General features: G+C 36.0%; 3 protein-coding genes across 4 annotated transcripts in view; 1 reads left to right on the top strand and 2 right to left on the bottom strand.

The window, feature by feature from the left end:
• Positions 1 to 6,298, bottom strand: part of mlt (tubulin folding cofactor E like protein mlt) — an 86,430-nt gene extending 80,132 nt beyond the window's left edge. The window contains exon 1 of one of the 2 annotated variants that reach the window (XM_089093514.1): positions 6,164 to 6,298. Coding sequence is in view for 1 of the 2 variants with exons in the window: in XM_089093513.1 (XP_088949639.1) it covers positions 5,436 to 5,438 (3 nt within the window). In the remaining variant the exon portion in view is untranslated. Of the gene's footprint in view, positions 1 to 5,435; positions 5,452 to 6,163 lie in introns of those variants that run through there. The other variant, XM_089093513.1, reaches the window with a different exon arrangement.
• Positions 6,299 to 7,415: 1,117 nt separating this feature from the next.
• LOC148949490 (uncharacterized) lies at positions 7,416 to 8,354 on the bottom strand. The gene has a single exon (XM_089092709.1). The coding sequence runs from the start codon at positions 8,352 to 8,354 to the stop codon at positions 7,416 to 7,418; it is 939 nt and encodes a 312-aa protein (XP_088948835.1).
• Positions 8,355 to 19,458: 11,104 nt separating this feature from the next.
• The window catches only part of PolH (DNA polymerase eta), a 419,141-nt gene continuing 412,684 nt past the window's right edge, over positions 19,459 to 25,915 (top strand). The window contains exon 1 of the mRNA XM_089093495.1: positions 19,459 to 19,616. Within this exon, the coding sequence (XP_088949621.1) occupies positions 19,489 to 19,616 (128 nt within the window). The 5' untranslated portion in view covers positions 19,459 to 19,488. The remainder of the gene's footprint in view (positions 19,617 to 25,915) is intronic.

Genomic DNA, 25,915 nt, shown 5'->3' with positions numbered 1-25,915 from the left:
GTGTTAAACTTGACAAGGGCTTGTGTGTTTTGGGTCTATTTCTTGACTTTTCAAAGGCATTTGGTATGATCGTTCACTCTGTTCTTTTGTCTAAATTATCTTCATTTGGAGTGCATGGAGTCCCACTTGAATGGTCTAGGTCTTACCTCTCAGGGAGATCTCAGTATGTTTCAGTTAATGGTACTTCTTCCTCTTCCTTGCCTATTGTGAAAGGTGTCCCACAGGGCTCTGTGCTTGGACCACTTTTGTTTTTAATTTATATTAATGATCTTGTTGATGTTCTTCATCCCCTCGTGCACCCTATTCATTTTGCTGACGAGAGTAACGTTTTCATTGCTGCATTGGATCTGCCATCTGCCACTTCCCTAGCTTAAGGTCTTCTTGATAAAGTAAAAGATTGGTGCTGGTCAAATGGTATGACTCTCAACAGCCAAAAGAGTGCCATTGTACACTTTAGAACCCCTTATTGTATGAGAGACGCAAGGGAACCAACCATCCTGACTTATGGGAATGATATTATACTGCAAGCTACTATAGTGAAATTTCTTGGTGTGTATCTTGACTGTTTTCTTTCTTTTAAACCCCATATAACTCACACCCATTCCCTTGTCCTCCGTCAATCTTCAATGTTGTACAGGGTCAACTCATTTCTTCCCCCAGATGTTATGCTTTCTCTTTATTATGCTTTTATTTTTTCTTACCTTTCTTATTGCTGTTCTGTCAGGGGTAGTACTAATAAATCTCTTCTCTGCTCACTTCAAAGAGCCCAAAATAGGGCAGTGAAGGCTACTTTTCTTCTACCTCGTTTTTACCCTTCCTCTGATCTTTATAATGATACTGCAATAGCTCCACTGGATTGTATTGTGGGTAAAAATAACCTTTATTTAGCACATTCTGTTTTTCTAGGTACACTTCCACCATCTCTGCAGCAGTTTTTCTATCTGTCAGGCTTAGGTAGGTACTCTTCTTTTTTATGTAGCTCTTATTGCAGATTCATTTTACCTAAACGTTCATCGACGGACGGTCAGAGGTCTCCTGTTTATCAATCTATTTTACTACGGAACTCCATCCCTCCTGATGTCCCTCTATCTCTTTCTGCAAAGGTAGTTTCTCACTGGGTAATTCCAGTATAGTATTTTTTCCCTTTTTTTCTTCTTTTTTTTTGCATTCCTTCCAAATTTATATGTCTTTTTTTTCATTCAATATATTTCTCTGATTTTTTATGTATATTTAATCGTAAGTTCCAATCTCTTCTTCGTTTATAATTGTTTTTTTCAATTATTTGTGAAGTTTCCTGTTAATTATCCTATTTTAATAAATGTCTCTTACTAATTTTTTTTTTTTTTTAAGTATGTTTTTTTTTTATGTGCTTTATAATAGTGTCTTATTTGTTTTTTTGGCCCTTTACAAGCTGAGCTTCTTGGGCGTGTATAAACTTTAAGTTTGTAATTGTTTTGTTTTTAGTATTAATAAATTGATTGATTGATTGATTGAATCAAGGGTTTGCCATCCAATTGGCTTGTTCTGCATGTCTTTTTCATAATATTTTCAATGTTGAAGACTTGATACAAGATTAAATGAAGGATTTGCCCTTATGTGGCTTTTTTCCAAGCTTTTTCTAGTAGAGGAGACCGGCCCACATTTTGCCAAAGTAAATGATTTCAATTCAAAAACAGCTGAAGACTTCTGGTAGATTGCAATAGCTCTGCCAGATGGGAGTGTATGTTTTTAAAATGGCTGCCCTTGATTAACAATTTAACCAAAAATATCAGATTGGATTGTGTTTTATGGTGAGTAAATCCTGAATTTTGTTCAGGTTTTTTTCATCCTGCAAGATGGCCAATTCCCATATTCAACCACAGTGTCTGGGGCAGGTTTGGCATGCTGAACCAAGGTGTCTGAACATGGGCCATGCTTATAAAAGCTGAATAAACGGCAAATTTTGCAAATATCATATCATTTTTTTCTGCCTTAGTTGACAAGAAGTCAGTCAGATCCTCTGCAAGTGACATGGTTGTCCCTAGATGAATACTGCAAGACTACTTGAAAAAAGTTGAGCAGCTGAATATTCCTCCACAAAGACAGGGCCTGAGTTTTTTTACACCCAGTTATAACACATGACAAATATTTACTGATGAGCAACAAAAAGGACTAGAAACTTACCTGAAAACAATAGCTGATATGCGTTTCGGCTGTACTTTGCAGGAAGCGCGTGAACTTGCATAAAACTATGCCATTACTAAGGGTATAAAACTACCAGACAACTGGAAATGCGAAGCTAGTGGAGGTGGAGGCATTGCAGGCGAGGATTGGTATCGTGGTTTTATGGCTTGCCATAAGACTCTATCAATAAGAATGCCAGAAGGTACAAGCCTCGGATGGGTGACTACTTTCAACCATCAAACTGTAGGAACTTTCTTTGACAACCTGGAGTGAGTCCTAGATAAACATAAGTTCAGACCAAAAGACATCTGGAATGCAGATGAGTCAGGTTTGACAACTGTCCACAAGCCTGGTAAAATCATTGCAGGGCAGAAGCAAGTAGGGAAAGTCCTGTAAGCGGAAAGAGGCCAGTTGACCAAGATGTATGCTGGTGTTAATGCCACTGGGAGCACAGACCCTCCACTGCTTATTTTCCACTGGGAATAATCGCCGGAAATTATATTCAAGGGGGCTCCACTGGGACCCATCATCGCCGGCTCAGAAAATTTTTTTGGCGGGATGACTGCCTCCTTTTTTCTGCATTACTTACAGCATTTTATCAATAATGTCAAACGATCCAAACAGTCCCCCATACTTCTGGTGCTAGATAACCAAACCAGCGGATACACCACTGAATTGCTTGATCTGGCTAAAATTAATGGCGTTATAGTTTTAACTGTCCCTCCCCATACTACTCACAAACTACAGCCTCTAGACAGGACAGTCATGGGGCCACTCAGGGCCTACTACAACCGGGAAGCTGCAAGTTTAATGACTGTCCATAAATGTAAAACTATATCAATGTATAATATTACCGAACTGTTGGGGAAAGCATATCCCAAGGCTTTCACTCCTGAGAATATAATCAGTGGATTCAGAGCAAGTGGGATCTACCAAACCAACAAAGATGTCTCCAAGGATTATGGGTTCCTTTCGTCCTATGTCTCAGATAAACTACCAACAACATCTAGTGAAGCACCTACCAATCTATGCCCAGTGCAAGTCCTGTGGTACATTTAGACTTCTATTTTAACATAGACACCGATATTGAAGCTGCACAGGTTCCAGCTCTGAATGAGGAGCAAAGATCAGCAGATGATTCATTCAAAGAGATCCCATTCCTGAAAAGCTCACCACAAGAAATTAAGAGGAAAAAAATATGAAGAAGTCAGAAGTGCTCACTGACATCCCTGTGAAAGAACGCATTACTGCCAAGATAAATGCTGCATCTGCCAAGAAAGCTCTAGTCCAGGAAATGAAGAAAGTCAGAGAAGTGAAAAGGCTAAAAAACAAAGGGCTTGTTTCTCTCAACAGAGTTCTAATGAGAGTGACAATTCTGACATAAGTGAACCTGTATACAATGACTCTTCAGACTCCAGTATGGACATAGAAGACAAGCCCCTTGCCAGCAGCTTCCAATTTGACACTGAGAACGTCAAGGTTGGCGATTTCATTCTGGTTGGGCTGAAGAGCAAGAAAGGGAATCCCGTTCACAATATTGCCATTATCAAAGACGTAGCAACTGAAGAACTTGAGGTCCAGTTTCTGAAGAAGACTGGGATAAGAGACTTTCGGCTAACCGACGAGACAGCTAGTGTCTTAAAGACGGAAGTTGAAATGAAACTGGCACTGCTTACAGTTGTAGGTGGAACATCAAGATTAGTGGAGCAGCTCACTTGTGGTGTTGATCTATCAATCTACAATTTGAAATGAATATTCTGTCCATTTTTTTTAACCTTACTGAAGCGGATTCTCTAGCTTTTTATACTGATCACTCTTTTATACTTTTGTTGCTGTAAAACAAGTTTTAATGTTTTCCTTGGGCACTTTTCTGTTTGTCTTGTCAGGTGGCCAAATGTAGGCCAGAGATGGCTGAACCAGTACTGGGGTGGCCCAGGTTTGGCACTTTTGGCCACTCAGAAAGAGCAGCTTCCAGCTAGAAAAGTGGAGGAGTATTCCTCATTGTTTTTTCTGGGATGATACCCACTGAGTTACATTTGCTTTGGCCTACTCAGCAACTTCCTATTGGCTGAATTAATGCCTGGAGAATTAAAAATTCAAAACCTGCTAATCATGGGCTGGTTTCCCCTATGTTTTCAAAATTGCAGGCATGAAAAAATCTTGAATCAAGAATTTGCCAAGCCATTCAAAATTGTAGACTTGAATCAAGGCATTGATTTGTTGTAAACCTTGATTTAACCTTGCAACAAGGCAAAAGTTGAGCACCTAGCAAGCTTGGTAAAAGCTTATTTGATACATGTGATTGAATTTGGCTTGCTTTTACAAGCCTATGTACTTTTTATGGCAAGCCTGAGTGAAACTCTGATGCAAGGAAATGTGGTAACTCAGGTCTTGCCAAAGCCAACAGTCTAAAAGAAGTAGACTCAAGGGTACAGCAACTTAGGCAAATTTAATAAAAATTGAAAATTTTGCAGTTTATTGATTGAATTCCCAAGCCATTATAGATCTATTTGTATTTAGGTAAATTTCTAGTGGGCCACAAAATTTAGCTAAGATAAAAGTGAAAAAATCATTTAATGCCTTTTATTATGCTCTTTCATAATTCAAGAATTGTTTCAGGGGTTAGTTGCATCTTGAGCCCTTAAAGTGGTCCCAAACATAATTCATTTTTGTAACTACACAAAGAAGTTATTAAGACTTGGTATTCAATCAAAAAGTGGTTAAAAACATATCACTAGTTTATACATAAGTTGTTCAAGAGTAACATATTCCCAAAATACTTATTTATAACAATTCGAAGCTTGTTTATTAGGCAACTCAAACATAAACTATGTCAAAAGTAACATAAAAAAACATAAACTAATGTTTCAAGTTTTTTTAATGCTGTCAACAAAAATAGCACTGAATTTTGCAACTTGAAACTTTGCTGTCAACAATTCAGAGTTTAGGTTCAGAGGAATATTAGTGGGGTGGGTAAATTTCATGGTAAAATTGCAGTTGGTCATATAATTTAGCTAGGATGAAAGTGAAAATATCATTTGATGTTTTTTGTGCTCTTTCATTATTCATATAAAATACCTTCAGGGCCCCTTTAAGGGCTCAAGATGCAATTACCCCCAGAAGCAATTCTTGAATTATGAAAGAGCATAAAAAAGGCATCAAATGGTGTTTTCATTTTCATCCTAGCTAAATTATTTGGCCCCCTAGGAATATATCTGTATTTATTTCTAACCTAATGTTGTTTTGGAATGCCCAAAAGCATATAATTATACCATTTGGAAAAAACATCAATCAGTTTAGTAGGCTATAGTCTATAGCATTAAGCAGCATTCACAAGCCTGTCTAGCTAGAATCCAATGTCTAGACACATGTCTAGCCAGAATCCAATGTCTAGGCAATGACCATTCACAAGTAAAATTTGGCACTTAGCCAGACATACTAGACAAGGCACTTGGCTAGACATTGAGTTCTAGATTCTAGAACTCAATGTTCAGGATTTTCAATTACAGCCAATCAGAATGTGTCAAGTTCCACTTTTTTGATCATTTTAGTTTACCTTTGTAAACTGAAATTTAATTTTTGTTTTCTCATTAATTGTTTTTTTTTAATTTTAGGCAAATAAGCAACACCAAACATAATAGTGAAGCACACTAAGGCAACAAAGTAAAATAGGGATTACAATTTTGAATGTTTTGCCTGCATAAGCTCACTTGATTGGCTAGAAATGACAATTTGAAACTAAATTTGTAGTTTTAGCTAAGCACCAAATTTTACTTGTTAACAGTTGTTGCCTAGACATTGGATTCTGGCTAGGCACATGTCTAGACATGGGGTTCTAGCTAGACATGCTTGTGAATGCTGCTTAAGAGACAGCAGTTTAGCATTCCAACTCTTCAGGAGAAAACACTATAAAATTCCAAGGAATCTTGCACCAAGAATCAACTACCTCAAGCATATACATATTAACAGATTCTAAATAACATATCCTATCATTAATTACCCTTAAGCAGCATTAACGCATGTCTAGCTAGAATCCCGTGTCTAGACATATGTCTAGCCAGAATTCAATGTCTAGGCAACAACCATTCAAAAGTAAAATTAGGGTAAGACACCCAGTAGTTGGCCACCTGCCTATTCTCGGGCAGAATCTTTTATACTATTTTAATCACTAATTTACAATGAGCCGTATGTATGTCTGATTTTAGGCAGAATTGTCACTTGTTAGTAAATTAAAAAATAGGAGGCGCTGTACAAGTGAAACTATTTGAATTAGTAACCTACTTGTTCAGAAATTCTTCAGAAATTTTTTGATACAAAAATTAAGTTTCTAGGTGGTATAATACAGTAATTAGAGTAGTTTAAATGTCAAAAAGTTTTCAAAGTGATTAAAGTATCCAACTACTGGGTGTCTTACCCTAAGTGCTTAGCTAGGCCTAGACACACTAGACAAGGCACTTGGCTAGACATCAAGTTCTAGACTCTAGAACTCAATATTCAGGATTTTCAATTACAGCAAATCAGAATGTGTCAAGTTCCACAATTTTATCATTTTGTTTACCTTTACAAACTGAAATTTAATTTGTTTTCTCATTAATTGGTTTTTTCATTTTAGGCAAATGTGCAACACCAGACATAATAGTGAAGCACACTAAGGCAATTTTTTTGCTTGTCTCATCCATTATCTTGTGACAGTAAAAATAGGAATTACAATTCTGAAAGTTTTGCCTGCATAAGCTCTCTTGATTGGCTAGAAATGACAATTTGAAACAAAATTTTGTAGTTTCAGCTAAGCACCGAATTATACTTGTGAACGGTCATTGCCTAGACATTGGATTTTGGCTAGACACGTGTCTAGACATGGAATTCTAGCTAGACACGCTTGTGAGCACCACTTTGGGCGTTAGCTCTGATCTGATCTGAGAGATTTGAGTCTCCTCTTGACAGCAATGTCAGTTGAGACTTCTTTCAATATGACTAATTTTCTTCCTTCTCAGCACAACGCCATTAGCTGCAAATACTTTCAATACAACAATAATTAATACAACTCAGCTTCAATCTAAAAAGAAAAGACAATCTTCCATTATAGTGGGTTTTTTTTTTTTTTTTTTTTTATTATTATCTATATTTTTTAGATATTTGGTTTTTTTAACACGGACATATATCATTGCTAAAACCACCAATCAAACCTATTATACATACAAGATCTATCCCTTTTCAACACTGACAATACAGCAATTACATTACTATCAGCATCAGATAAAATCATTTTCTCTACCACTTTCCTGTATAAACTTAATGAACAGGTCTATCATCCTATACTTCAAAGAATCCTCATCAATCAAAATTCCTAATGCAAGTGCTACTGAAAATTCTCCTAAATTTTCCTCTTTGCACAAATTCATCATTTCTTTTCTCAAATTTTCATACTCCTTACATTCAACAACATAATGGAAAATACTTTCTATCTCACTACAATTATCACACTGAGGACTATCAGTTTTGCCTATGATAAACAACCTTTGCTTAATACCTACATGGGACGACCAAAAACGGAACATTAAGCAACCATATTTTCTTTTTAATCTACTATAATGATTCATATCAAAGCCAGGCTTCTTTTTCTGAGAAAGAGCTATATTACTACTATTATGCCTCATTTCCTCAAAATGTTTTTGGTTAATCTTTCTAACCATCTCTCTAATCTGTTTGTATGTTTCAGTAGGGGGTCTAAGGGCCATATTTTGTGCTGTCAGTTTGGCATATTTGTCTGCTTTTTCATTACCTGCCACCCCCACATGGGCTGGACACCACAAAAATTGTATCACTATTCCTTTCCCAACAATCTTCAGAATTGAACTATAGCACTTATGGACTTCATCATTTTGTTTATTTGGAAAATTCTTTAGGGACTGGAGGGCAGATTTTGAGTCACTGCATATGAGGAACTTAGATTGGTTTTCATCACTTTCACTAGTTTTCCTCAATACCCATTCTAGTGCACTTTCAATTGCTTTTATTTCTGCCTCAAAAACAGTTGATTCTTTACTTAGTGACTTTGTTATCATTGTATTTAATTCTGGAACCACTGCTGAACAGCCCACTCCTAAACCATTTATTTTTGAACCATCTGTATATATTTTAATATATTCTTGGTACTTGCTATTCAAAACTGAGTGGACTTCATATCTCATTATTATGGGGTTATTTTCCACTTTTTCCCAAGTAATCAATCTGACACTCAATCTGAACCCAATCCCAGGGGGGAATTTTCGGTAGTTTTTCATAACATAGCATTTGGGTAATAGGTACTTCTATACCTTCCTCAGTTATTAGTTCTTCAAATTTTTCCAAAGCATTTAGACGTTTCCTTTTTGTATGGTGATTTCTAGTGTGGGTCACACCAGGTTTAATTATCAATTTCTTAACTGGGTGATTAAAATCTGCTTTCCATAGATGGTTCATGTACACTATAAGCATTTTTTCACGTCTTGTGTTGAGTTTCTCCACTCCAGACTCACCCAGGAGAAAAGGAATTGGGGTGCTCTGGTGAGCTCCAAATGCCAATCTTAGGGCTGTATTCTGTATTGTATCATGTTTTCTGTGAGTAGATTCTAGGGCAATGCTGTGTATTAAACTCCCATAATCAATTTTAGGTCTTATGTATTTGATATAGAATTGTCTGGCTGTAACTATGTTGACATAATGCTTCCCACATGAAAGCATCTTCATCAACTTCAGTTACTTTGCACAGGATTCTTTTAGATATTTGACATGTTGACTAAATTGAAGTTTATTATCAATATGTATTCCAAGGACTTTATGACAATTGGTTACAAGCAGTTCCTCTCCAAATAGAGTAAGTAGCGGAGGTCTAATATTCCTCTTAGATGTGAACAACATAACTTTAGCTTTAGATGGTTCAAAATCAAGATCTATTCCTAGGGACCATAACTCTATTTGGTCTAATGTTTCTTGGACAACTTTTTCTGCTTCTTCCACTGTGTTTTGGATTGTCCAAGTATTATTATCATCAGCAAAGATTCCTCCTTTGCAGTTATTGTCTTCTAGAGGGATATCAAATTCTCCAACATTATAATAGTCTGGTCCAAGAACACTTCCTTGCGGAACACCTCTTTCCACCTCAATTTCCTTTGATCTTTCTTGTCCTACAGTCACAGCAATTTTTCTATCTGACAGGTAGCTCAGTGTGAATTTCATCAAATTTCCATTAATTTTTGCCCTAGATAAACCTTGTAGTATCTGTCTGTGAACCAAATTATCAACCGCTCCTTTAACATCCAAGAACACTGCAATCATTACTATGCCATTATCAAGTGCATCAATGATGTCTCTCTGCATCCTGACCAGGTTATCTACTGTATTTCTCTCTCTGCAAAAACCTGTCTGAATATCCTGCAGCAGGTTAGCTTCATCTATTGCAAATCTCAGTCTTTCCTTTACTAGCCTTTCATATATCTTACCTTCAACTGGGAGCAGAGTTATAAAATGATGATTTTCTACTTTATATGGTTTATTTGGTCTTGGGATCATGATAGATGTGCCATTCTTCCAAATTGTAGGGAAATTGCCCTCTTTCCACAATTTGTTGATGAGTTGTAGCAGAATATCCTTCCATTTACCAGTCAACCTTTTAAAGAAAACAGGGTATATGTTGTCGCCGCCAGATGAAGTCTGTGGTAGTGTCTTTAGAACAAGTTCAAAATCTGCTTTTGAAAAGGGTTTGTGGTAACTTGATACTGATGGTTGCAAAGAAAGTTTTCTTGCTTTAGTGAAAGTTGTTAAATGTGGGCTGGTTCCTTCAAATGGATCTTTCTTACCTATTGTCTGGTGGAGATGACTTGCTCCTGCCTCAGCTTTTGTTTTGTTATCAGCAATCACTTGTCCTTGGTAGGTTGTTGGCTCCTGCGGATGGTGGTACAAGTCTCTCCTATTCATCTTTCTTATGAAGGTATACACTTTTCCAAAGGTATCCCTGAAGTTGAGATTTGAAACAAAATGCTTCCAAGATTCTTCTTTAGCTTGATTTATTGTTTTTCTAAATTCAGCCTGGGCCAATATTTTTTTTCTATAATTTTCAATTGTCAGAATCTTGTTGTAATTGTTTGAAGCTTGGTTTAGTTTCTTCTTATTTAAGCTACACTGTTCATTCCACCATATTGGTTCATTCCTAGTCTTGTTGCCCAATGTCTTGATGGGGATAGTCTTCTTAGCCACTTCCATCAGTAGATCTTGTAATCTTTCAATTTTCTTCTCTTTAGTCATAACTGTTGCCAGTTCTTCTTCAAGACTTAACCTTGTAAGTTCTTCCTGGAAGTAATCCCAGTTAACTTTCTTAAATTTAAAGGTAGGGCGTATTGGTGGGATTTGACTTCTTAGTGTAGATTCTTTATACTCAACTACCACTGGCTCATGATCACTGGTTAAGGTTGGTTCAGGAGTTAAACTTATATTTAGTTGATTGATTATTGCTACTGCAGAGAATGTCAGATCAATGGTAGAATATACTCCTGTAACTGGGTTTCTTCTAGTTTGAAGTCCAAGTGGGGTCACTAGGCCAATGTCATCATTCTTATCCAGAGCACTTAGGATACCTATACCACTATGATTATGAGATCCACATAAACACCAGGCATCTGAATGGGCATTAAAGTCACCAGCAATAATAAAAGGCTCTTCGGCTTTAATCAGTTTTTTCACTTTATTGAAAATGTCCTCTGTTTGTGGCTCATTTCCATTGGGGTTATATATATTAACAATAACTATTGTATCCCTCTTACCCCGGAATACTCGGCAAGCTACCATCTCAATTTTAGAACTTGTTATGTCTTCAATATCTAGTTTTTGAAACATTAATGACTTTTTAATGCAAATTAATATTCCTCCTCTTGACTGTTCTGCTCTATCTTTTCTTATTACTTCATAATTTCTAAGTCTCTATGAATACTGGGGTTGTAGCCATGTTTCTTGAAAGCATCCACCATCAATTTTTTCTTTTTCTAAAAAGCACTCTAATAAATCCTTTTTGTCTTTCATATTAGATTGGATGTTAAAAGATAGCAAGTTCATTCTGGTTTATTTGCTAGATTCCAAACTTCTTCTACATTGATTTCAACTTTGAACAGTGAGTGCATAAGTTGACATAACTTCACTATCCTATCTTTCATTTCTAATTGCTTGATGTCTATCACTTCTGGCACTTTTGATACAAATAACACTAGCTGTTGAAGGGTGTTTGCTCTTTCACCGCCTTCTTATTCAGTACATCTGCATAACTCCGGTATGCATTAGCTGCTCTTTTCATGGGTATGTTTTGGGCAACTGCAATTTTTATGATTTCACAGTTTTGTTGGCGGGCTGGGCAGCTACCAGATGTTGTTGAATGGTTTTTCCCACAGTTAGCACAGACATACTTTTGGTATTTTCCTGACTCTTTGGTTTCTAGTTTTAAGGGACACTCATTAGAAGAGTGTTTGTTTGCACATCTCAGGCATATAGCATGTGGCAACCTACACTTTTCTTGAGTGTCGCCATACTTTTGGCATTTAAAGCACTGAATAATGGGTCGGTTGTATCTCTCAATACTTCTTTTTCTTCCATATAGCCAGATAGACTGGGGAAGAGAGTTACTCTCAAATGCTACACAAATACTCAGGCTATCTTCTAATTTTTTGGTGTTTCGGTTGTATCTTTTCAATCTCTTTAATTCCTTAATCTCAATATTAGTTTCTACCCTGAGGTCTGTCAGCAGTTCTTCCTTTGAATAATCTAGTGCTATTTGCTTGATTACACCATAGCTGACCTGTCTTTTCTCTTCAGGTGCTATATCAACAAAATCTAGCTTCTGAATTTTCATTAAAGTCTCAAATGCAGTTTGTGATTGAACATATACTGATAGTTCTATTTCTATCATAGTTTGAGTAAAAGTCAATTTTTTCTGATTGGAGAATTTTCTTAAGTTCTAGAGTGATTGCTCTGTCTGATGGAAGTTTTACCTGTGAGGTGAAAACCACTGTTAGATTAGTCCTTGATTCACTGCTTATAAACTCACTAGCTGCCTCTATTCTGTTATTTCTAGCTCTGAATTTCTCTGGAAATCTTTCAACTATAGGAGGTTTAACAGTTTTAGAAGTTTCTTGCTCAAGAGGTGAGCCACTTCTCGTACCATTTCTTGTCAGTAATTCACTGATCCCTTCAGCCTCCATAGGATTTACAACATTTGTGATGTCCTCATCTTCTTCCTGGGGGAGGGGAGGATAATCAACTGACAACCCTGAAAATCTACTATGGACACTTATTGAGGGTACAAATTGTAAATTTTGGGTTTGAGGTGCATGATATAAATGACCTTGATGACTTGAATATGGCAGAGGTGCATAATAAACTGTAGGGGGTCCTTGAGTATCTTGATATGTTGAGTGAGGAAATTGTATAGGCTAGGTGTTTGATGGGGCTGTCCAGAGCATACTGGAAATGGCTGGGTTTGAGATGGTGAGTATGCTATGTGTGGTGGTGAGAATGATGTTTGTGGAGGAGACAGTCCTACTAGTGCTGATGTTGATCCTGTTTGTATATGGTTTGTCTGTTGTGGATGGCTAGGTCCCACTGTGACACTTCCCCCAGGGGGAACCCCCATTAGAGGGTGGGAATTCATTAATCGATCTTAATCCAAATATTGTAAATGCTCTTACCCGAAATCAAAACTTCAGAATGCGAAATAGTCTAGAAAATAAGCCTGGGCAATAATTTTTTAATTTTACCGCGTTGTCCGTTTTCCTCGATCTTTGGGCGTTAACAAAACCTTCTGATGCAATGTTTGAAATTTCGCAGCGAGCAGAGTTGTCGTTGTACTAAGTGAGAATGTAACTTTTTCGGCCAAGAAGTGTCTTTGGGTGCTGTTCAAAATTCGATAAGTGTCGAGAAAAATATGACCTTTGAAATTCTTTTAACCATGGAAATGCAAAGGGATGCTGCCTTCTAAAAGAAATTAAATATTTTTAGACCACGCTGCTTCTCCATTTACTGAATTTAGTAAATTAAAATATAGAGAGAAAAACGGTATAAAATTTAAATGAAGCAGTGGAACAAAACTCCAACTCCGTCTGCACATCGAACCTATGTTTGTCTATTAACAGTCCCAAGCATGCAAAGACGAAAGATGGACAGTCGACTTTTAACCAACTCCCAGAACCAGGGAGCAAATTCTTAGGGGGAAACAGCTTGCAAAAGAAACATCCAAGAAAAAAAAATAACCGAAATTCCTTTTTCAATGACGACCCCTGCACCCGCTCAACGGACAAGATTTTTGAATGTGTAAATACCACTGACAAATTGATTTTGATACATTTGAATTCTAGCACATCTGGTGAAGGTTGAAAAGCTAGAAAAGGACATGACCCGCTAACGGCTAGACATCATGGCCCTCTCAGAGGTGCAATGGCCGGGAAACGGACAGCAACTGCTCAGCAGAGGAAACACTTTAATTTTTAGCAGTCACAAAACATGACGTGAAACTGGTGTGGCCGTAGTCATTTCAAAACCTGTTGCAAAATCACTGATTAGTCGGAAACCCGTGAACAACCCCATTATGACCGCTTGATTTCATGGGAAGCTTGCCTGAACGACCTTAGTTACGTACTTTGCACCCATTACCGAACCCACAGACGACCAGAAAGATAGGTTCTACAATGAGCTGACATCTGCTTTTAAAGATGAAGCCCAGACATGACATTCTATGTGTCATGGGGGATTTCAATCCGAAGTATGGTGGTGACTGGTATTATTCTGTCAAAGTACTGGGCAGCCATGGTCTTGGAGAAAGCAAGAAAAATGGAGATTTGCCTATTGAAATGAGTCAGCCCTTTGGCTTGGTTGTTGGTGGCAGTCTCTTTGCCCATAATGACATACACAAAGTTGTTGGCCACAAGAAAGGTGAGGAAAACTAAGCAACGGCCCTGCGACTAAAAAAAACTCAGTGACCACAAAATCCGGTCACAGTTTGTGCTAAAACTGACCAACAGATTTGAAACCCTCGATCCACTGCGAGAAGAGACTCCGGAGTCATATTGGACTGCTATCAGACAAACTTATGAAGATACTGCTTATGAAACGCTTGGTATAAAAATATTGCCAAAGGAATAATGGATCTCCATCAAATCGTGGGATCTAATCGAGAAGAGGGCTGACAAGAACTAAATACTTCCCAATACTCAGTCCCTTGATGCAAGCCACGCCCTTGAACTGGAGTATACTATGCTTGATAAGGCTATAAAAAATAGCGTCTACGTTGATAAATGTCGTAGCCTTGAACAAAAGGCTGAGACGAGAATCTCTCTATGAGTGTGTCACATCACCAATTAGATAGTTAAAAAACTTTCGAAGACAGTTGGACCCGTCAAATATGAGTCTTGACAATTTATTACTGACCTTGATAAAGTGAACGAAGCCTGGGTGGCGCATTTTGAAAAACTGTTAAACAGACCACCATCTTCTGATCCTCCAGATACACCAGAAACGTCTTGTCGAAGCCTAGCTGTCGATATCGAAGCACCCTCAAGTGGGTAGATACCAAAAGCGGCTAAGAAGCTGAAGTCTGGAGAATTCCCTAGGGAATACCAGATTGTGGCTGAAATGATTAAATGCTCAGTAGCTGCATGCATAAATGTGTGGATCACGTTTTTCTTTATTATCATGAGAACAGAAGAAATTCCCAAAGATTGGGCGAAAAGCACTCCTTTTAAAATATTCAAAAAAGGCGACGCTGCAAAGCACGAAAATTGGAGAGGTGTCAGTATTCTCTCAATACTTAGCAAACTATTGGCGACTATACTCCTTAATAAAATCCAAATCAGGGTTGAACGAATATCTCCAAGTGGAACAGCATGGATTCTGACCAAACCGATCGTGCACCGATCTTGTATTTAATCTTACAATTCTGTTAGAAGAAGTGAATGAATGGAGCAATAAGCCGTATTTTGTCTTCATAGACTTCGAGAAAGCTTCAACTCGATAGATCGCCAAACACTTTGGAAGACTCTCCGATACTACGGTATCCCTGATAAGCTCGTTCGAATCATTGAAGCCTAATACAAAAACACAAAATATTGCATGAAGACAAGTGAAAAAAGTATCCGTTATTTTCGCATTATTACAGGGGTACAGCAAGGTTGTTTGTTATTACCACTTTTATTTATCCTGGTCATTGAATATATTCTTCGGACTGCGAGAAACATGGAATCCAGTTGGATAATAAAAGACTCGGAGATGCTGATTTCGGTGACAATATCAGCCTCCCGGAGTCCTGCAAAGAAAAGCTCCAGAAATACCTCAAACCAAATCAGAGACACTGCCAAAACTTTTGACCTTAAGATAAATGCCAACAAAACAAAATGTATGGTTAACAGCGGATCTCCACTTGACATACGATTTATTAACTAGACGATAGAACAAGTCATAGAGCTCAAGGACTTCAGGATCGTGTCAGCAAGAAGTTAACCTAAGAATCGGCGAAGCTAATGCATCTTTCAGGAAACTGTCTCAAATTTGGAAAAGCAAGAAGTACTCTCTTCGGCTCAAATCGAGGCTGTTCAACAGCAATGTCCTCTCAGCACTTTGCTGTGGTTCTGAAACTCGGCACTTAGATCAACAAATTGATAAGAAACTTCTCGCGTTCGAAGACATGTGTTTAAAGCACATTCGAAATATCCACTGGTTCCAAAAATTAACCAACACTACTGTACGACAAAAGATGTTTCAGCCACTGATAACCGAAGTGATCAAATCTAAGAATTGGAAATACCTCGGTCATATGATCTGCATGTCTGAAACTAGACTACCAAAGGTCGTCCTACAGTGACAGCCACGTGGTACTAGAAAAAAAGGACGTCCCAAAAAAAACATACAACGCAGCTACTGAGCTGACCTCACAAATTTCAATACCTCAATCCAATCCGGGAGAAGTTGGAAAAATATTTTGGCAGCCGCAGCGACGAGAGATGACTGGCAACTCTCGTTTTAGATGCCCTAAGTGCCTTTAGAGGCACAGCAGGATCTAAGGTCTAAGGTATTTGGTAAGTGGAGCAAAACAGAAAATACTTTAAATAATAAATACTGAATATTTCGATTCCACGTCCGGAAGATTTTATCAACGGGGAAAAAAACGAATAAAGCTAAATTGAACACAACATATAAACAAAAACAAAAATAAATAAATGAAATTCACATCTTATTAATGCAGATAGCCTGAATGAACTATTTAGAAATAACAAACAGATTTTCCCTGATTAAGTTATTGTAAATTGGATTTAATTTATATCACCTTCATTGATACCAATCATCGATATATTTTAATAATTTCGTAGATACTTTGCAACAGTCCAGCAGAACTGTCCATTATTTTCGTTTGACTAAAAGTATTCTATGATGCGGAAGGTCAAATAAATATTCTGCTAAGGCTGATTCAAAAGTTTCTGATTTTTTATTATATTTCAAAGAGCAATCTATTAATGTGTAATGAAATGAAATCTAATAGTTTAAATAGAATGAATTGTTCTCTTAAGTATAATAAAAAACCAGAAACTTTCAAATCAGTTGTAGCAGAACATTTGTTTGACCTTCAAATTTTTGATTAAACAAAATAATGGACATTTCTGTTGGACTTTTTTAAACTGTCCGTGAAATTGTATGTTTATTTCTTGTCAAAAAGCGGCTCATAATAGCAATTAAAAAAAAACACACGACAAAATCAGTAAACTTCTTATATAGCCTTAAGCTATATCCAGATATTAAGAGGAGAGGCCAGGATGCAGCCGAATATATTTTTGTTTAGAAGCGGTGTTTGCAGCTATATTGGCCTTAGGTGGCTAGTTTTTGCAGTGAGCTGTTTAGTAATCAAACAGTTCATGTTAACAAACTGTAAGTAAGGAGCGACTCGGCTCAATAGAAACCAAAATTCTAAAAACGCAATTTTGATATCAATAGATACATCAAAAGTATTAGCTTATTATGCCGATTCCAAATATATAACATTCATCAAGTTTAGTGTTACCCATCAAAAGTTACGAGCCTGAGAAAATTCGCTTGACTTTTGAAATAGGACGAAAACACTCAAGCTCCTATATATAAAAATGTGGAATTTTGCTATTTTTTCCAGAAGACACATCGTGGATGTGTGTTTATTTTTATTTTTTCAAGGAGTAATCGTATTGAAAAAGCGCATTCGAACTGAAATTAAAAGTTTTAGTGCACTTTTTAAGTGACAAAACAGATTGGAGGGCAACTGGATGCTCTCCCACGCCCTATTATTTCCCAAAGTTATCTTATGAAAATTTTTGAGATAGCCATTTCGTTCAGTATAGTTGAAATATCAAATAACTATGTCATTAGGGGTAAAATGATCCCCCAGAGTTTGTGGGGAGAGGCCTGTAAGTTATGAAATTTGCCAATTGTTTACGTATTGTATTTGTTACTGAGAAGTATACAGACATTTTTCAGGGGGATTTTGTATTTGGGGTAGATTTCCATTGGGATAATCTTCCTTGGGGAGGGATGTTTCCAGGGGTGGGATTTTCCAGGGGAACCGGGGGGATCTGAAAGAATTTCTATACGAATTTTAATAGTCTTACATTATCTCTGCCAACTAAATTTTGGATGTGGAGATGTTCCGGAAGATATATCAGGGGGTTATTTTCCGTGTGTTTTAATTTCTGGAAAAGCATTTCCACGGAAGTGGTAATTTTCAATGTGGTTGAGAAACCGATTAGAGATTTAAGCCTTTTTCAAATGAAAGTATGCTAAGGATAATTTTTCAGGCTGAATCGTCCGTAATAAATTTTACGGGGAAGGGGAGTTTCAGCGAGGATGTAGCTGTCTGGAGGGAACTTGACGGAGGGGGAGTGTAGTTTACATTTGAAGAAATTTTCAAGGAGGAGTTTCCTGTGAATGGGGGTGGGGTTAAATTTCATAGAGGGTGAGCTAGATTTACTTATATCATTTGAAAAAGGAACAGAAACTAAATTAAAAAAACAGCAATCTTTAACTGAAAGAAAGGAGCAACATTAAAACTCAAAACGAACAGAAATTATTCTGTATATATTTCCGTGTTGCGTATTGCTGATAACCAAATTACGGTCCTGTTGGGTTTGTTGTAATCATTCTGGAAGAGAATCAGTGAATTTTTATGGGCATTCAGTACCATGAAATTAACATTGCACCAGTTTTGCACACCTTTTAGCAGGTCATTTGTTTTAGTTTCTAATACAGAAGAGTATACAGCAGTTATAAAATGTTAGTATCGTCAGCGAAGATTACAAAGTGAATGGGAGGGTCGATTTCATATACAAGATCATTTATAAACAGTCAAAAAATGGTATACATAGCCTACACGTTTGAGATCCCACCATTGTAAAGTGTCAATTTTCTCTTTTGTTCGCCGTAAAACTAAAATTATAACAGAGATACTGAAATAAATAATTGGCCTAAAAACATTGGAATGCCATATGAATATTATCAAATGTTCGAAGGCCGTACTGCCATATGGGGTTGCCTTCGCCCCTGCTTAACCATAAAACGGAAAAAAAACAACTTTGTTTTTGAAACGAAAATAAAAAGTGACATTAAAACGTAAAACACCCAGAAATCATCCTATGTAAGAAATAAGTTGTCCCTCATCTTCGTTCTATTATTTTGTTTTTCTTTGTTCTTTTGTTTCATTTGGAAACATTTATTTGATTATGTCTCATTGAAATAATAAATTGTTTGTATGATTGATTGATGCTTTCAATAATTTTAAGCCCATTAGCCATTCTAGAATTTTCGCTTGATAAGAGTATGGTCTTAATCAGGCCAAAGATCTTTTTGTTTGACACAACACAGCATAGCATAAATTGCCTCTTAACTGGGAATAATTAGTTTTTTCACTGAAAAAGGACCTAGAAATTTGAGCTTTTGTTAGAACGAGCCCGCTTCCGACATTTTAGGGCTGGTACTGCTATTTGATCACCCTTGTTGGAAAAAAAAACAAATAAACACACATTCATTACCCATACAAAGGTATTCAGACATTATCCCATGGTATCCTGCAGCAGTATGATCTCTGAAACCAAGAGCGTAATAATATAGCTTTTCCATGGTTTTTGGCCGATTTGTTATCTCAGAATTCAAAATTGAGGTTAAGAGATAAATTCCATATCAAAGAAGTTTACACAGGAAAAATGTACCAAGCAATTAGTTCACCAGCTAATTGTAATGCCTGACATTGTCGAATTTCAACTTCAAAAATTTGAATCTTGATAACGAGGATAGTTAGTCATGAGTGGAAAAGTTGTCATTCTTGTTGACATGGATTGCTTTTATGTCCAAGTTGAAGAAAGATTCAATCCAACAATTAAAGGAAAACCTGCAGCTGTTGTTCAATACAAAAGCTACAAAGGAGGAGGGTTAGTATGGCTAAGCTTGTATTAAGAATGGCTAGCCTAAATGTGGACATAATGATCTGCTCAAAAGGATATTTTCCTTCAATATCCTTGTAAAACTGTCGATGATAGTCTTTTTAGTGTCTTGAAAAGTAGTTGAACTTGTTTGAATGAAACTCAAAGACTAGCATATACTAGGCACAGCCTAACTCCAGAGCCTAAATAGCCTAGGCTGGGTGATCAATGTTGGACTATTAAAGTCATTGGATCTTTATGCACTAAGCAATAAATATTGTCATTTACCTTCATAAAGAAAGTAATATAAAGTTAAACAAAAGACAAAATTGTGTTTTCTTTAAACATGGAGAATGATATAAAGTCTTCTGTATGACTTTTTAAACATCAAATTATTATAGAGAAGACTTTTTGGTTTTCTTATTTCATATATGATCCACTAAAATGTCATACAGAAAAAACTATATCAACCTACCCTACTGATATATAGAGAAAACAACAAAAAGTCATACAGATGGCTTTTTATAGCCTTGGCCTACATGATTTTATGTATAGAGCAGCCTAAATAAAGTCATACAGATGACCTTTTATGTCTCCTGCTATTATAGAGCAAACATAAATAAAGTCATACAGATGATTTTTTAATATATCATTCTACTATAAAGCATTATAAATAAAGTTATACAGATGAATTTTTATGTATCCTGCTATTATAGAGCAAACATAAATAAAGTCATACAGATGGCTTTTTATGCCTCATACTATTATAGAGCAAACATGAATAAACTCCTACAAAAAGGATATTTTCCTTCAATATCCTTGTAAAACTGTCAATGATAGTCTTTTTAGTGTCTTGGAAAGTAGTTGAATTGTTTGAATGAAACTCAAGGACTAGTCTATACTAGGCCCAGCCTCACTCCAGAGCCTAAATAGCCTAGGCTGGGTGATCAATGTTTGACTATTAAAATCATTGGTTCTTCATACTCTAAGCAATAAATATTGTCATTTACCTTCATATAGAAAGTACTATAAAGTTAAACAAAAGACAATATTGTGTTTCCTTCAAACATGGAGAATGATATAAAGTCTTCTGTATGACTTTTTAAACATCAAATTATTATAGAGAAGACTTTTTGGTTTTCTTATTTCATATATGATCCACTAAAATGTCATACAGAAAAAATTATATCAGCCTACCCTACTGATATATAGAGAAAATAACAAAAAGTTAAACATATGTCCCCTTGCAGCTGAGGCCGAGAGTATTTTATATACTCGATATTATATATTAAAACACATATATTAATTTTTAATATATCGTCATAATGTTAGGCATAGCCCTGTGAATGATCCAATGGGTACGGCTTTTTTTGTATTCTGCTTCAACCGAGCAAACTTAAATAAAGTTTAACAGATGACTTTTAAATATATCATTCTACTATAAAGCATTATGAATAAAGTTTGACTTTATAGTGTATAAAGTGTTTGACTTTATACTGCATTCTATATAAGAGTAAATGACAATTTTCTATTGCTCAGATATAAAGAAATTTTTTTCTACATTGTCATATGTAGGTAACCCCCTAGGCTAGTAAAATTCTAGATGATAGTATTTTTTATATCCAAGAAATTAGCTGAGGTAGGTGAATAAAACCTCTAGAGGTGAATCTAGCCTAGATTGAAAAGTGATAAATCTGTAAAAATCTCATTTTGTTCTCCTAGTGTACCACCCCTTGTTGTTTAATAGGACAACTGGAACATGCAGGGTCACCTGTCTTTTTTTGGTTGAGAAGTAAAATATCTGAGAAAATCCCATTCTGTTCTCATGATAATGGGTTCTTATTTGAGCTATAAACCAGTTCTATAGTCAACCATTTAATATGATTTTCTTTGATATAAAAAGTATTGTAGCCTGTATCACTCTCCCCTAAGCCAAAACTTATTTTCAAAGTTAAGGTCAGAATAGATCAATCTTTTATAGAATCTTGTAGGCCTTAGAAACAGGGAAGAATCAGAGATAAGAACTTGAAAATATCAAACAAGGTACAATTTAAGTTCTGGATTCATTCTTGTGCATTTCATTTTCATTATCTTAGATCTGCCTGTACCTCCAGTGGCACCCAGGACATCAACAAGGAGCTGCCAATCTTCCCAATGGTTTTCTGCTAGTATATCCTGCCAAGGCTGTACCCAGAGAGGGGGGGTAATCCCCCCTCCCCAAAATGTTTGTTTGACTTGTAAAAACATAACAAAAAAGGATATAAACACATTTGTTATGCATTTTTAGAGTTTATATATCCTGCCAAGGCTGTAACCAGAGGGGGGTTTAACTCCCCCCTGAAATGTTTGTTTGACTTGTAAAAACATAACAAAAAAGGATATAAACAAATTTGTTATGCATTTTTTGAGTTTATATATCCTGCCCAAGGCTGTACCCAGAGAGGGGGGGTTTACACCTCCCCCCCCTGAAATGTTTGTTTGACTTGTAAAAATGTAACATAAAAGGATATAAAAAATTTTGTATGCATATTTTTTAGTTTTTTTTTGTAACCCCCCCCCCCACCCAAAAAAATAAATCTTTGAGTAAAACCCCCTCCAAAAAAGAAATCCAGGGTACAGCCTTGTATCCTGTCATGGAGTTGGACTGACACTTGCAGGTTATGCTGTAGATTAGTCCTGTATAGTATGTGGTCATGGTATTTCCATCTGTAATTTCTTTTGACATCTGTTGTAAAATGCTGGTTTGTCTTGTCATAGATAAGTTGCCAAGGGATGTTCTCCTTCTGGTGAATATTGACAATTCTTAGAAATGACATCTCAGAAAACAAGTATTCTTCTATCTTGTTTGTGCTTTAGGCTCCAGGTCTTGACTACATTAAGTTGAACTGGTAGATCTAAAACATAGCTATTTTTAGTTTTGGCTATAGAGAAAAGCTTTGGAACCATGGGTGCCAGAGGGAGGGGGCTGGGGGGCCATGGCCCCCCTGGAAATTTGGTACTATAAAGTAATTATAAGGAAACTAAAGGAAAGAGCAGAATAGGAAAAAAACACGGAAAAATTACGTGTTGCCCCATTGTTGGTTGCCAGCCAATAGATTTTTACCCTTAACAAGGAAAATATAAGTTATAATTTGTGACTGAGTGACACCTTTCCAGTTTTCAAAAAAACATTTTTCTATATGATTTGGTTAGAGTAAAAAAAAAAAAAAAAAAAAAAAAAAAAAAAAAAAAAAAAAAATCAAACTCTTCATAGTAATAAATGGTAATTAAATAATGATCCTTGGCAATAACAAAAGTATAAGAGCCTAACTATTAATAACATTCAATCAAAGAATAAGCTATTTATGGTGATCCTAATATGTATTTGTTTGTTAGTAATCAGTGCAGTTATTAGTTCACAAGAAATTTTGTATAATTACAGTAAACACAAGGAAAACAACTTAATAAGGGGCAATTTTGGTAAAAACATGCTGTCAACTTTTGCTTGCATTGCAAGAGTACCCATGAGCTGATATGTGAAGCCACTATAATCAGAAATAGTTCCCATTCACAAAATGCTGGGACTTTCTGTATTTTCCCCCTGAATGGATACATTTTTTGTATTTCATTATCATTTATTTTGTTTTCCAGGAGTGATTGTGCTTATCTAGTTGTCACTTTGAAAAAGATTTAATTTTTTAGTTATGAGGCATAAAGGTGTCAAATATATTGGTTTTTGGTATTCAAAATTAAATTAAAATTATTTAATTAAAAATTTTTATTTGCTTTTCTTAATCTTGGTTTTAATGTTTTACTTTGAACAAACTACTTTGATAATGCATTACCTTTTATAAACACTGAGTCTAAAGGCATTAAATATTTTGGTGTCTGATAACCTAGTTCAAACTGTTGATATTGTTACAAAATATTCATCCAATGCTTTGGCATTGCTCGGCAGAACTGAATGCTGGGAGTTTATATCTTCGTTTTGGTAGGTAGGCTATTGTTTTGTGTATTTTTTGTAATTACTTGCTTTTTTCATTTTTATATACTTTTACTTTAGTTGACATACTTTTTCTATTGCCTTTAGAAAAATGTTTTTCTCTAAGCTTCATTAAATAAAGAAAACAAGTTTTTTTTTAACTGAAGGTAAGGAGTAACATTCGAACTTTGAACAAACAGAAATTATTATGTATATGAGGGAGGTTTCCCCCTCCTCAACACCTTGTTCTTCATGCTACAGTTTTTTGGTACTTTATAAAAAGTTACTTACTGTCCTAATTAAACAACCGTTCTGTTACAAGAGTTGTTTTCAAAGAATTGAGACAACATTTAAAATTTAGCATAAGGATTGAGGTGTTGAGGAGGGGGCAACCCTCATCATGAACATAACAATTTCTGTTTGTTTTAAGTTGTACTGTTGCTCCTTACCATCAGTTGAAAAAGCTTATTTTTTATTTAATTGCTGACAGTTTTTTTTAAAATAACGCCAGGATACCTGGCTCCACCACTACAGAAAAACCCCCTCCCTGCAGAAATATCCTCTGGATAATTCAATCCTGGCAAAAATTCAGCCAGGACAATTACCCTTAACATCTCTACATGTAAAATTTAATGAGTAAAGAGAAAGCAAGACATATAAAGAAATTTCTATAGGAAATTCTGGCAAATTCACCCAGTGTAAAATTTCCCCTGATAAGCTCATCCCCTGGAAACTTCCCTCTCCATGGAAATTTCTCCCTGCACAAAATCCTCCCAGCAGAAAATTTGCCCTCCCTACCCAAAAAATATATGCATACTTCCCAATAACAAATACTATATGTAAACAGTGGGCAAATTTTGTAACTCAAAAACCTTCCCCTGGGGGTTGCAGGGCGTCATTTTATCTCCAAAGACATGGTTATTGGGCCTTTCAACTGTGCTGAACCAAAAAACTATCTCAAAATTTTGATTGGACAATTTTGAGAAACCAGTGGCTGGGGGGGGGGGGCTAGTTGCCCTCCAATGTTTTGGTCACTTAAAAAGGGCACTAGAACTTTTCATTTCTTTTAGAATGAGCCCTCTCCTGACGTTCTAGGTCCACTGGGTCAGTACAATCACCCCTGAAAAAAAACAACAGCAAAGAAACATGCATCCATGATCTCTCTTCTGGCAAAATATTACAAAATTCCACATTTTTGCAGATATGAGCTTGAAAACTCTACGGTTGGGATCTTTGATACAATGAATCTGGTGGTGTGGTTTTCATTCAAATTATATGACTTAAAGGGGGTTTTTCCCCTATTTTTAAAAATAAAACAAATTTTCTCAGGCTTGTAGCTTTTGATGGGTAAGACTAAACTAAATGATATTTGGAATCAGCCTAATAAGCCAATTCTTTTGATATATCTATTGATACCCAAATTCTGTTTTTTAGAGTTTTAGTTACTATTGAGCTGGATCGCTCCTTACTTACAGTTTGTTAGCCCAAACTGTTTGATTACCCATCCAAATTCAAACAAAGATCATTGAAATATTGATCATTGTTTCTGCATTACCAAAAGTATTGTAGGCTATTTATAAAACTTTACAATTTCATGAAATGTAATCAAACAAATAGAAAAGGTTTTTCAACTAAAGTGAGGAGCAAGTTTAAAACTTAAAACAAATATATTTTTCTCTGTGTATAAGGGAGACTTTCCCCTTCTCATCACCTTGCTCATTAAACAAAAGTTTTTTAGTACTTTGAAAATGTTTTTTTTTTCAATTGCAAATTTTCCTCTGTGCTGGTAGATATGGGAATGTAACATTTTGGCTGTATAGGGAAACATTTTAATTAGTTCTTACTCACCCTACCTCTTTCAAAATTTATCTGAAGCTGTAAGCAGTAAGCAGTTATGAAGAGCAAGCAGTTTGTCCATTAAAATGCACTTTTTTAGGAATCTACCCTACCCCACCTAAACAATGACCCCCCCCCGCCTCATTAAAGCTGATATGCAATTAAGATCACCAAACGTAGCCTGATAGATATATAGATAGATAAACTTTTATTCTCACCAAAATTCATGAACTTTTATTCTCAACAATTTCATGAAATGCAATCAAACAAATAGAAAAGGTTTTTCAACTAAAGTGAGGAGCAAGTTTAAAACTTAAAACAAATATATTTTTCTCTGTGTATAAGGGAGACTTTCCCCTTCTCATCACATTGCTCATTAAACAAAAGTTTTTTAGTACTTTGAAAATTTTTTTTTTTCAATTGCAAATTTTCCTCTGTGCTGGTAGATATGGGAATGTAACATTTTGGCTGTATAGGGAAACATTTTAATTAGTTCCTACTCACCCTACCT

Source organism: Artemia sp. Qi Xiang Cuo, chromosome 8, assembly GCF_049724085.1.
Source record: "Artemia sp. Qi Xiang Cuo chromosome 8, ASM4972408v1, whole genome shotgun sequence".
NCBI lineage: Eukaryota > Metazoa > Arthropoda > Branchiopoda > Anostraca > Artemiidae > Artemia > Artemia sp. Qi Xiang Cuo.
Note: the sequence above shows the minus strand (reverse complement) of the source record. Positions and strands in the feature narration are given on the sequence as shown.